The sequence below is a fragment of the Microcebus murinus genome, unplaced genomic scaffold (genome assembly GCF_040939455.1).
Source record: "Microcebus murinus isolate Inina unplaced genomic scaffold, M.murinus_Inina_mat1.0 scaf005_hap2_Mmur4.0, whole genome shotgun sequence".
In the NCBI taxonomy this organism is placed as follows: Eukaryota; Metazoa; Chordata; class Mammalia; order Primates; family Cheirogaleidae; genus Microcebus; species Microcebus murinus.
The window spans coordinates 755,169-768,550 of record NW_027438951.1 but is presented as its reverse complement, the minus strand read 5'-3'; the positions used below and the strand labels follow the sequence as shown (position 1 = coordinate 768,550).

Below are 13,382 nucleotides of genomic sequence, written 5' to 3'. Positions count from 1 at the left end.
AATCAAGAATGAAGACTGTCTAGACCATTAAAGTTAAAGGTCAGCAAGGCTTGGGAATCTTGCTGATGAGAATACAAACATCATTAAGCATTTGGCAAATAACTCTCATTCTTCTTCATCTCTCTGATTCTTGCCATTAACCTGAATGACACTAACATCTGTGAGGAGAATCAACTCTTGGCTCTATTTTACCCTTTTCTTCGATGTTTCCTTGTTTTTAGAGTCACTCTGTTCTCTCAGAATGCCTTTCACAGTGTCCTGTTACCATAGGTACTCAGTAAATTTTACCCTGAAAGTTTGGTCATATACCAACCTTGTTATGTTTCTAAATGTTAAGCTCTAGGAGAGTTTTTTTGTCTTTCATATGAGAGCAGCATACCTTTACTTTGCCATTCTGAAAAAAGAGAGTCCAGTGCTGGCCATCTTGACTGCTGGAGATGAGGAACTCCTTCACATACATGCTGGTAAGAAGAGATTTTACTCCCTGGGTGGTAATTCCTGTGACTTTAATTGTCTTCTGGAAGTCCACTTGCAGCCATTCTTTTGGATTATTCACCTGGGGAAGTCAGTGTTGGACTAGTATCCTCTTGATCACCATTTGCTCCCAGAAATCCCCCAATCCCTTCTTAACCAGCACTTATTATCATACCACTTATCACTCTGTATTTCAAGGATTTGTCAGTTTCCCTTATTAGACTCTAAGCAACTTGAGGGCCAAAATCTTTCATAATTCATCTCTGCATCCCTAGAGTCAGCCATTTAATAGGTGCCTAGTCAATGTTTGTTGAATGAATACATGAACCACATATACACTGAGTAGAGTATAAAAAGTTTGGCAATGTGGTATACAACCTATTTTGTTTAAAACAAGCCCCTAGAGGAGCAGAGAAAATTAACTCCATTCATTCCCAATCAAAAAAGCTATTTAGTGATTGAAAAATCACTGGGTGGCTCTGGAAAATATTTGTGCATTACTATAATCCTTTAATTTGAAGTAATGAGAAACCTGGAAAGAAACCTAAGTGTTGATATTTATCTGTAAAATATACTTTAGCTACTACAATTCTTTGACAGATATTAGCCCAGTAGGGGATATAGATATTCTTCTTCCAGGAGGTTCAATTAGGGATCATTTTCCCTGAGAGATGCTATGAGAAATCACATGGCACATCCACTAAATGCCTGTGGGTTGCCTGCCCATAGTCAGCCTTCCCTAACACTCTTTGTAGGAATAACAGTTGACAGAAATACCTCTGAAGAAATAATCAAGGGATTCTTCTGCTTTTCCCCAACCACTACTCCCTTCTTTGGACTAGTTAAACGGTAAGTCTGTTGCCTCTTACCTGTGGTCTCCAAGCATTAGTCCTCCCCTGGAGGTGAAGTCGGGCTTGTGAAGGAGACCAGGTGGCAAACATATTGGTGAGGTAGGATGAGGCAGTAATCTGTGCATCTGATATTTCTTTACTCTCCATTCCCAACGGCATGCTGCAACCTCAAAGAAATGAATAGAGAATGTTATCACAAGGACAGGCTGTGTCCTAGGTTATACTGGGCTGTCTCCACCTATACTGTTAGGGCTATTGTCATCATGACATCATTTTTCAGGCATTAACTTTTGCAGACATTCTATTATTGTTAACATTCCCCTGTTTTCTGTACATCTCTGCTCAGCTCTGTTTGATTTTTCTTGTTAATAGTAGCATAGGAGGTGGTTGCCTCTGGGGAATCCCATGGTCAGGGCAAAAAAAAAAAAATCCTGGCTTTATCTAAGACTATGCTGGTTTTAGCACTGATAATTCTGTGTCCTGAGACTGAGACTCCCTTCCCCACGTCCCCCGTCTCAGGATAACTAGGAAAGTTAGTCACCTTACCCATGGTTGGGTGAGGAATGGATATGGGATGACTTGGCACTTACTATTTAAATCACAGCCCATCAACTCCATACGAAGAGTGCTGCGGATGCTATAATGAGTTGGGTGCAAACGGATATACCGAGCAATAATTGGAGGGTTAAAAATATTGTGTTTTATCCCAGTTGAATCCACATTGCCAAAGAATACCTGTAGGGAGGGGTTAGCACAAATACATGGAAAGTGAATGCAGAGTGTAAAGCAATTTCTCCCAATCACATTTTCCTTCTAGTTTTGCTTTGTGCATTTTTCAAGAGTATCCAACATCCAAATAAAACAATTATGGCCAGACAGATGTTAGGATGGTATACACAAAAGAGGAAAGCACCAGGAAGGAGAGTGGAACAAAAGAGATTAGATCTGGGGCAAATGAAATGATTTTCTACTTTGGATTCCTATAAAAGTCTCATAAAAGTTGAGGAAGCCATGCTGGACTTTGATACTCCAGCATGGTACACAAACCACTGGCAGCAGCATCACCTGGAAGCAATTATATAGTACCAGGGGAGTGATATCAGTGAGTTGGTTGAATAGGAGGTCCCCAGCTCTTAGCCTCTTACAGAAACAATAATTTGGCAGCCATCTATGGAAAAAAGTGCCTTTATGGGAGCTTTGTGATCCAAGTAGGAGGTTGAGAAACCCTAGAGTAGCCCAAGACTGAGGATGGCTGCTTTGATAAGGCAGGCATACATCCTGGTGGTGGGCCTGCCAACCATGGTTCTGGTTGTAGTCCCAGAAGCAGCCTACCACCCTGTGGACTTGGCTCCAGCCCTGCTTGTATATGGTCCTGCCACCAGCCCTGCCAAAGGATCTGGAGGAACAACTCCTATTGGCACCATCAGTAACAGGCCTGTTGACTATGAACCCTGAAGTGGCCCTATACTTAGATTTAGTACAGCACTACCATGGTCTGGGGGCAGTTCTTCCTGCCCAGGAAACTTCTGCGAGCCATGCCCCCAGAAACAGGTCTGCCAACTGGACCTGACTGTGGACCCAATCCTACTTGAGGCAATCCTGCCTGCCTAGGGATCTGGTAGAAGCTGTGCCCATCTGTGCCCTCATAATAAGCCCACCAACTATAAGCCCAACTGGGGACCCTGAAGCAGCCCTGTGTTTCAGGCCCACTCCACCACTGTCCACAGGCAAAGCTGCCTGCCCAGGTACCTAGTCGGATCCACACCTGTCCACAGCACTGGTAATGGGCCCACTGTCTGCAGACCCAGCTTAAGACCCAGAATAGGTATCTATTCTTCCAAATACACAGACACCAAAGCAAGACTACATAGATCACAAAAAATCAGGCAAACATGATACCACCAAAGGGAGCTAATAAAGCTCTAGTAACCAACCATAAATAAATGAAGATTCATGAAATGCTTGACAAAGATTTCAAAACAATCATTCAGAGAAGCTCAGTCAGCTATAAGAGAATACAGGTAGACAACTAACAAAATCAGGAAAATAATACATGAACAAAATTAGAAGTTTAATACAAAAATAAAAACCATAAGAAAGAACAAAACAGAAATCCCAGAGCTGAAGATTATGACTGAACTGAAAAATTCAATAAATATCTTGAATAGCAGACTCAATCACACAGAAGAAAGAATCAATGAACTTAAAGACAGATCATTTGAAATTATCTAGTTAGAGGAACAAAAGAATAATGAGAAAGAGTGAAAAGAGTATATGCAACTTATGTGACAACATCAAGCAAAATAATATACACATTATAAGAGTCTTAAAAGGAGAAAAGAGAGCTAAAGGAAGCTTACTTAAAGAAATGATGTGTGAGAATTTCCCAAATCTAGGGAGAGAAATGGACATCTCAATTCATGAAGCCCTAAGGTCTCCAAAAAGGTTGGACTCACAGAAGTCTACAATATGACACATTATAATTAAATTATCAAAAATCAAAACAAATAGAGAATTTGGAGGCAGTAAGATAAAAGTGAATTGCTCATATAAGACTATGAGCAGATTTCTCAGCAGAAACCTTGTAGGCCAGGAAAGAGTGGAATGATATGTTCCAAGTACTAAAAAAAAAAAAACCTTTCCAACCAACCCAAAACCACTTTATCTGGAAAAACTGTTCTTTAAGAATGAAGGAGAGATAAAGACTTTCCCAGAAAAACAAAAACTGAAGGGCTTCATCTCCACTAGACCTGCCTTACAAGAAGTCTTTATAAGAGGTCTTCAAATTGAAATGAAAAGACACTAAACAATAACATGAAACATATGAATGCTTAAATCTCACTGCTAAAAGGCAAATATAAAGAAAAATAAAAAATATTGTAATACTACAATGATGGTATAAATCACTATTAAAAGCAGTATATAGATTAAAATAAAAAGAACAGTGAGCCAGGCGTGGTGGCTCACGCCTGTAATCCTAGCACTTTGGGAGGCCGAGGCGGGCGGATTGCTCAAGGTCAGGAGTTCAAAACCATCCTGAGCGAGACCTCGTCTCTGCCAAAAATAGAAATAAATTAATTGACCAACTAAAAATATATATACAAAAAATTAGCCGGGCATGGTGGCGCATGCCTGTAGTCCCAGCTACTCGGGAGGCTGAGGCAGTAGGATCGCTGAGCCCCGGAGATTGAGGTTGCTGTGAGCCAGGCTGACGCCACGGCACTCACTCTAGCCTGGGCAACAAAGTGAGACTCTGTCTCAAAAAAAAAAAAAAAAAAAAGAACAGTAGAAATAACTATAATGAGAAATTTGTCAATGGAAACACAGTATAAAAACTGTGAACTAAATAAACCTTTTGTTCTTTATAAATTACCCAGCCTCAGGTATTCCTTTATAGCAACACAAACAAAGACAGAAAAGGGATACTGGGGAGTGGGGTGTTACCATAAGGATACCAGAAAATGTGCAAGTGGCTTTGGAACTGGGTAATGGGCAAAGGTTAGAAGAGTTTGGAGGGCTTAGAAAAAGACACGAAGATGAGGAAAAGTTGGGAACTTCTTAGAGATTGGCCAAGTGGCTGCCACCAAAATGCTAATAGAAATATAGATAGTAAAAGGCCATGCTGGCAAGGTCTCAGATGGAGATGAGGAATTTATTGGGAACTAGGCAAAATTTATTGGGAACAAGGGCAAAGTGTACCCTTGTTACACCTTAACAAAGAACTTGGCTGCATTGTGTCCATGCTCTAGAGCTTTGTGGAAGGCTCAAGGTAAGAGTGATGGCCTAGGGCAGTGGCCTCCAACCTTTTTGGCACCAGGGACCGGTTTTATGGAAGACAGTTTTTCCATGGACAAGGGATGGGGGAGGGTATTGTGGCGAGGGTATTGTGGAGCTCAGGCGGTGATGAGCCCATTTCCTAACTGGCCATGGATTTGTAATGGACCACAGCCCAGGGGTTGGGGACTGCAGGCCTAGGGTATCCGGTGAAAGACATTTCTAAGCAGCAAAGACTTCAAGAAGTGGCAGGGCTGCTTTTAACAGCTTACAATCAGATATGGCAGCAAAGGAACAACTTAAAGTTGGAATTTATAATTAAAAGAGAAGCAGAGCATAAAAATTTGGAAAATTCTCAGCCTGTCCATGTGTTAGAGAAAGAAAGAGCATTTTCAGGAGTGTAATCCAAGCAGGCTGCAGAGCAACCATTTGCTAGAGAGATTAGCACAGAAGAAAGGGAGTCAGGTGTTAATAGCCAAGACAATGGGAAAAAGGCCCCAAAGGCACTTGAGGTATCTTTCAGGCAGGCTCTCCCATCACAGGCCCAGAGGCCTAAAATGGTTTCAGGGTCTTCCCTGCACAACTTCAGGATATTTCTTTTGGCATCCCTGCTGCTCCACCACCAGCTATAGCTCAAAGGGCTTCAGATACTGCTTGGACCACTGCTCCAGAAAGTGTAAGCAGTAAGCCTTGGTGGTACCCACGTGGTGCTAACTCTGCAGGCATTCCGAATGCAAGAGTAGTGGAGGCTTGGCAGCTTCCACCTAGATTTCAGAGGAGGTATGGGAAAGCCTGGGTGCCCAGGAAGAAGCCTGCCATAGGGGCAGAGCCTCCACAGAGAGATTCTACTAAGGCAATGTCAGCTGGAAATGTGGGGTTGGAGCCCCCCACAGAAAGAATCCAATAGGGCACTGCCTATTGGAGCTGTGGCAGCAGAGCCACCATCCTCCAGACCCAAGAATTATAGAGCCACTAGCTATGTGCAATCTCACCGTGGAAAAGCCATAGGCCTTGGATGCCAACTCATGAAAGCAGCCATGTGGGCTTTGCCCAGCAAAGCCATGGGGATGAAGCTGCCCAAGACCTTGGGAGCCCACCCCTCAAACCAGTGTGCCCTGGATGCAAGACATGGAGTCAAAGATTATTTCTGAGTTTTAAGGTTTAATGTTTGCCCTGCTGGATTTCACACTTGTATGGGGCCTGTTACCCCTTTCTTTTGGCCAATTTCTCCCTTTTGGAATAAGAATGTTTACCAATGTCTATTATACCATTGTATCTTGTAAGTAAATAATTTGTTTTTGATTTTACATGATCACAGCTGGAAGGAACTTGTCTGGAGTCTCAGATGAGACTTTGGACTTCAGACTTTGAAGTCAGTGCTGGAACAAGTTAAGACTTTGGGGGACTATCGGGAATGGATGATTGTATTTTGTATGTAAGAAGGACATGAGATTTGGGGGACCAGAGGCAGAATGATATGGTTTGGATATGGTTTGTTTGTCCTTACAAAAACTCATGTTGAAATTTGATCTCCAATGTTGGAGGCAGGGCCTAATGGGAAGTGTTTGGGTCATTTAGGTGGATCCCTAATAAAAGGCTTGGCGCTCTCCTTGCAGTAACGAGTGAGTGCTTGCTCTATTAGTTTCCATGAGAGCTGACTGTTGAATGGAGCCTGTAACCTCCTCACTCTTTTGCTTCCTCTCTTACTGTGTGATCTCTGCACATGCCAGCTTCCCTTACACTTCTGCTGTGAGTGGAAGCAGTCTGAGGCTTTCACTAGATGCAGGTGCTGGTGCCATGCTTCTTGTACAGCCTGCAGAACTTTGACTCAAATATATTAGTTGGTGAAAAAGTAATTGTGGTTTTAGCATTGTTGAATTTGCTGTTTGATATAGGAATATATTCTTAAATAAATATGGTTATGTCATACATCATTTCAATGCACATTTCTCATTTTATGTATTTTTGCTAATAAATTATTACTTGCTGTTTATTTTATATTTATTTTAGACTATGGAAGTGATGTTAGACAAAAACTAAATTTGAGTGATTTTCTTATTCGAGTTCAAAGTGGGTTGTAAAGCCACGGAAACAACTTGCAACATCGACAACACATTTGGCCCAGGAACTGCTAATGGATGTACAGTGCAGTGGTCGTTCAAGAAGTTTTGCAAAGGAGACAAAAGGCTTGAAGATGAGGAGTGTAGTGGCCAGCCATTGGAAGTTGACAACAGCCAATTGAGAGCAACCATTGAAGCTGATCCTCTTACAACTACACAAGAAGTTGCCCAACATGATATTATACCTAGAAAACCCCATGGAGTCATCCAAGAGACTCCTTGACTTAATAAATAAATCTGGTAAAGTCTCAGGATATAAAATCAATATACACAAATCAGAAGCATTCATATATGCCAAGAACCATCAAACAGAAACTCAAATAAAAAATGCAATACCCTTTACTATAGCCCCAAGGAAAATTAAATATCTAGGAGTATACTTAATGAAAGATACAAAAGATTTATACAAGGAGAACTATGAAACACTAAAAAAAGAAATTGCAGATGATTTGAACAGATGGAAAAATCTACCTTGTTCATGGATTGGTGGAATCAATATCGTTAAAATGTCAATTTTACCTAAAGTTATCTACAGAATTAATGCAATCCCCATCAAAATATCAATATCACCAGCATTCTTTACAGATCTAGAAAGAATAATTCTGCACTTTGTATGGAACCAGAAAAAAACCTTGTATAGCCAAAGCAATCTTAAATAAGAAGAACAAACTGGGTGGTATCAGTCTTCCTGACTTCAAACTTTACTATAAAGCAATAATACTTAAATCAGCATGGTATTGGCATAAGAACAGAAGCATTGATATCTGAAATAGATCTGGAATACCAGAGATGAAACCATCAGTATATGGCAACCTAATATTTGATAAAGAAGACAAAAATATACAATGGGGAAAAGAATCCCTCTTCAATAAATGGTGCTGGGAAAACTGGTTAGCTACATGCAGAAGATTGAAACAAGATCAATATCTCTCACCTCTTACAAAAATGCACTCAAGATGGATAACAGACTTAAACCTAAGACATGAAACCTTAAGAATCCTAGAAGAAGACGTTGGGAAAACCCTATCAGACATTGGTCTAGGCAAAGAATTTTTAAGGAAGAGCCCCAAGGCAATCACCGCTACATCAAAAATAAACAAATGGGATCTCATCAAATTAAAAAGTTTCTGCACAGCTAAGGAAACCATCATTAGAGCAAATAGACAACCCACAGAGTGGGAGAAAATATTTGCTCTTTACACTTCTGATAAAGGCCTAATAACAAGAATCTATCTAGAACTTAAAAGAATAAATAAGAAAAAATCAAACAATCCCATCAACATATGGGCAATGGAAATGAACAGAAACTTCTCCAAAGAAGACAGAATAATGGCCTGCAAACATATAAAAACATGCTCAACTTCTCTAATCATCAGAGAAATGCAAATCAAAACCACAATGAAATACCATCTAACACCAGTGAGAATGGCTTGTATCAAGAAATCCCAAAACAGCAAATGCTGGCGAGGATGTGGAGAGACAGGAACACTCCTACACTGCTGGTGGGATTGCAAATTAGTGCAACCTCTGTGGAAAAGAATATGGAGATACCTAAAACAGCTAGATATAGAAATACCATTTGACCCAGCAATAGCATTGTTGGGCATCTACCTGAAAGAGCTTAAGACATTCTACTATAAAGACATCTGCACACGAATGTTTATGGCAGCACAATTCACTATTGCAAGATCATGGAAACAACCCAAGTATCCGTCAATTCACGAGCGGATAACTAAAATTTGGTATATGCTCACAATGGAATACTATTCAATTCTAAGAAATGACAGTGAATTAGCACCATTTATGCTATCCTGTATTAAGCTTAAACCCGTTATCCAAAGTGAGGTGACACAAGATCAAGAAAACAGGCTCCACATCTACTCGCCATCAAATTGGTACTGACTGATTAAAACTATGATGCTCAAATGGGCATAGTGCCCACTAGGGTTTGGGGGAGGGGGAGATGCACATCTTAGGGTTGTGGTGAGCATAGTGGGGGGAAGAGGGAATACATCTAAACCTTCCAAGGGAAAGGTTAAGATATACAAAGTAACCCAAAGGTCAAAAAAGGGGGACAAACAAACAAACAAACAAACAAACTTTTATCAGGTGGTGGGCAAATGGGAGGGGGAAGGAGGGGAAGAATTTACACTTATAAAATAGGACGATGAGCACCACTTGAGAGTAGGACATGCTTGATGTTTTGGTGAGGCGGGGGGTGGGTGGGCGTGGGGAGGAATGGCAGGGGCAATATATGCAATCCTAACAATATTTGCACCCCCATAATATGAAAAAATAAAAAATTTAAAAAAAAGAAGTTGCCCAACAACTCAAGGTCAACCATTCTATGGTCATTCGGCATTTGAACCAAATTAGAACAGTGAGAAAGCTTGATAAGTGGGTGCCTTATGAGCTGACTGAAAATTAAAAAAAAATCATCATTTTGAAGTATTGTCCCCTCTCTTTTTTTTTTTTTTTGACAGAGTCTCACTCTGTTGCCTGGGCTAGAGTGCCGTGGCATCAGCCTAGCTCATGGCAACCTCAAACTCCTCGGCTCAAGCAATCTTTCTGCCTCAGTCTCCCGAGTAGCTGGGACTACAGGCATGTGCCACCATGCCTGGCTAATTTTTTCTATATATTTTTAGTTGGCCAATTAATTTTTTTCTATTTTTAGTAGAGGCGGGGTTTCACTCTTGCTCAGGCTGGTCTCCAACTCCTGACCTCAAATGATCCACCCACCTCAGCCTCCCAGAATGCTAGGATTATTTTATATATATATTTTTTTAGTTGGCCAATTAATTTCTTTATATTTTTAGAAGAGACAGGGTCTCGCTCTTGTTAAGGCTGGTTTTGAACTCCTGACCTTGAGCAATCCGCCTACCTCTGCCAGCAATATAGGCCTGAGCCACTGCACCCAGCCTGTCCCCTCTTCTTGTATGCAACAACAATGAAACAGTTCTCAATTGGATTGTTATGTGTGACAAAAAGTGTATTTTATATAACAACTGGTGACAATCAGCTCAGTGATTGGACTGAGAACAATCTCCAAAGCACTTCCCAAAGCCAAACTTATATCACAAAAAGGTCATGGTTGCTGTTTGGTGGTCTGCTGCCGATCTGATCCACTACAGCTTTCTGAATACTGGTGAAACCATTCCATCTGAGAAGTATGGTCAGCAGATCCATGAGATGCACCAAAACACCTACAGCTGGCATTGGTCAACAGAAAGGGCCCAACTCTTCCCCACGACAACACCCAGCTGCACATCACACAACCAATGCTTCAAAAGTTGAAGGAATTGGGCCACGAAGTTTTCCCTCATCTGCCACATTCACCTGACCTCTTGCCAATGGACTACCACTTCTTCAAGCATCCCAACAACTTCTTGCAAGGAAAACACTTCCACAACCAGGAGGATGCAGAAAATGCTTTCCAAGAATTCGTTGAATCCCAAAGCATGGATTTTTATGCTACGGTAATAAACAAACTTATTTATCACTGGCAAAAATGTATTGGTTGTAATGGTTCCCATTTTGATTAATAAAGATGTGTTTGAGCCTAGTTATAATGATTTAAAATTCACTGTCCGAAACAGCAATTACTTTTGCACCAACTTAATATCTCTTTTCTATATAAATTACCGAGTCTCAGGTACCCATTTATAGCAACACAAAGACCCCATCTACAGGAAATCTCGAGAATATGCAAACCTGCACAGACAGAAAGCAGATTATCAGTTGCCAGGGACTATGGGGAGTGTGGAGGTGGTGGGGGTGGGGGTGGCAGTGGCGGTGGCATGTGTGTGGGTGTGTGTGTACGTGGGAGGTGGTGCAGGGTATGGGGAGTGGCTGCTTAATGGGTACAGGGGTTTCTTCTGGGGGGTGGTGAAAATGTTTTGCAACTAGATGGTCGTGATGGCTGCACAACATTGTGAATGTATTTAATGGCACTGAGTCGTACCACCACCCCCCTTCCCCACCCCTCCATCTTTCGCACCACGTTCCCATCCAGTAGAAAACGGGAGTTCCCGCAAGGAGAGGGTCCAGGGGCGAGAGTGAGCAGCATCCTCCCACCCCACGGCCTGCCATTTCTAAGCCCAGGCCTGCTGCCCGGGGGCCGCCTGGGAGGCAATGACGCCACCGGACGTGCGTGTCACGCAGCCGGCTCCCCGACCAATGAGGGACTGGTCCGTGGTCGTTAGGATACAGAGTACTGGACCGAGGACCGGCATATTGAGAGGCATCGCGTCGAGCTACTGCCGGGTGGAGATACCGCACGCAATGTCCAGCATGCCGGGCAAGCAGAGCCGTCGAAGGTCGTCCCGTCGTCAGAGCCAGACCCGCTCTCGCACAGCCAGAGCCGAGCTGGCGTTCTCGGTGAGCCACATGGAGCGCCTTCTGCGGGAGGGCCACTACACCCAGCGGCTGAGCTCCTCTGCCCCAGTTTTCCTAGCTGCCATCGTCCAGTACCTGACGGCCAAGGTCCTGGAGCTGGCGGGCAACGAGGCCCAGAAGAGCGGCAGGAGGCGCATCACCCCGGAGCTGGTGGACATGGCTGTCCACAACAACCCGCTGCTCAGCGGCTTCTTTGGGACCACTACCATCTCCCAGGTTGCCCCAGCGCAGGAGTAGCTGCTGACAGCTGGCTGCCGGACCTCAGCCGTCCTTCCCTCCACCCGTCGGCCCGCCCGCCTGGAGCCAAACTCGCCCCTCTCTCTGGCCGGCCAGGGCAACCCCGCCTGCCCAGGGCCTTCAGAAAGTTCTGTCAATAAAGTGTTTAAGGAAACACACGAGCCTGCTTGAGTCACTTTCCGTCAGAGGGGGTTGTGAGACATCCATAGCAGGAGGGTGGGAAGGGCAGGTGGTGGGGGTCTCAGGGTGTGGTGTGATGGGGTGGGAGTCATGGCTGGCACCTGGCATCCAATAGCGGAGGGAGGGAAGGGCAGGAGGTGGGGGTCTCGGGGCGCGGTGGGGTAGGGTGGGAGTCAGGGATGGCACAGTGGAGCAGAGACATCTATAGCCAGAGGGAGAAAAAGGCAGGCGGTGGGCGTCTCGGGGTGTCGTGGGGTGGAGTGGGAGTCAAGGATGGCGCAGAGGAGCAGAGATACCCATAGCCGGAGGGAGGGAAGGGCAGGCGGTGGGGGGTCTCCCGGTGGGGTGGGGTGGGAGTCAGGGATGGCACAGAGGAGCAGAGCCATCCATAGAGGAGAGAGGGAAGGACAGGCAGTGGGGGTCTCGGGGTGTCGTGGGGGTGGGTTGGGAGTCAGGGATGGCACAGACATCTATAGCTGGAGGGAGGGAAGGACAGGCGGTTGGGGTCTCAGGGCTTGGTGGTGTGGGGTGTGGGGTGTGAGTCAGCGATGGCACAGAGGGGCAGAGACGTCTATAGCCAGAGAGAGAGAAAGGCAGGCTGTGGGGGTCTCGGCGTGCGGTGCGGTGGGTTGGGAGTCAGGGATGGCACACAGGAGCACAGACATCTATAGTCGGAGGGAGGGGAGGAGAGGCGGTTGGGGTCTCAGGGCGTGGTGGTGTGGGGTGTGGGGTGTGAGTCAGCGATGGCACATTGCAGCACAGACATCTACAGCCAGAGGGAGGAAAAGGCAGGCAGTGCGGGTCTTGGTGGGGATGGGGTCGGATGGGGTCATGGCTGGTACAGTGGAGCACAGACATCCCATAGCTGGAGGGAGGGAAGGGCAGACGGTGGGGGTCTCGGGGTGGGGTGGGGTGGGAGTCAGGGATGGCACAGAGGAGCAGTCTCTCCAGGTGACAGTGCAGGGGATGGCCCTGGGTGGGAAGGGCTGGCTGGGGTGGGGGCACAGAAGCCTCCCCCATCGGTTCTGAGCAAGTCACGGCCTGTCTGATGAATTCCCCAGAGTCATGGGGTTCGTTGAGGTGCAGCTCAAGACCATCACTGCGGTGTTGTGTAAAGGCAGCCAGGGTTGGGGTGCAGAGGTGGACGAAGCGGTCGGCATGGGCTCCAATGGGGCAGGGACTTTGGGTGGGAAGAGAGGAGTGATGAGGGGAGCATCCCAGAAATACACAAACACGGAATGAGGATCACGCAGGGTCACGAGTGTAGCTTTGGCCGTGTCCAAACGGAGATGCTATGGGACGCCCTTAGCAACCGAGAGAGACAAGCCGTAACCTAACAACATCTGGCGCC

The 13,382-nt window shown here is 44.9% G+C and overlaps 2 protein-coding genes across 2 annotated transcripts in view; one reads left to right on the top strand and one right to left on the bottom strand.

Annotated features, from left to right (window-relative positions):
• The window catches only part of F8 (coagulation factor VIII), a 249,234-nt gene that overhangs the window by 27,597 nt on the left and 208,255 nt on the right, over nt 1–13,382 (bottom strand). Inside the window, exons 23-25 of the mRNA XM_075999764.1 lie at nt 1,916–2,060; nt 1,344–1,492; nt 380–556 (exon numbers count right to left, since the gene is read on the bottom strand). Of these exons, the coding sequence (XP_075855879.1) occupies nt 380–556; nt 1,344–1,492; nt 1,916–2,060 (471 nt within the window). The remainder of the gene's footprint in view (nt 1–379; nt 557–1,343; nt 1,493–1,915; nt 2,061–13,382) is intronic.
• On the top strand, nt 11,406–12,005 carry H2AB1 (H2A.B variant histone 1). The gene has a single exon (XM_012742280.3). The coding sequence runs from the start codon at nt 11,501–11,503 to the stop codon at nt 11,849–11,851; it is 351 nt and encodes a 116-aa protein (XP_012597734.1). The 5' UTR covers nt 11,406–11,500; the 3' UTR covers nt 11,852–12,005.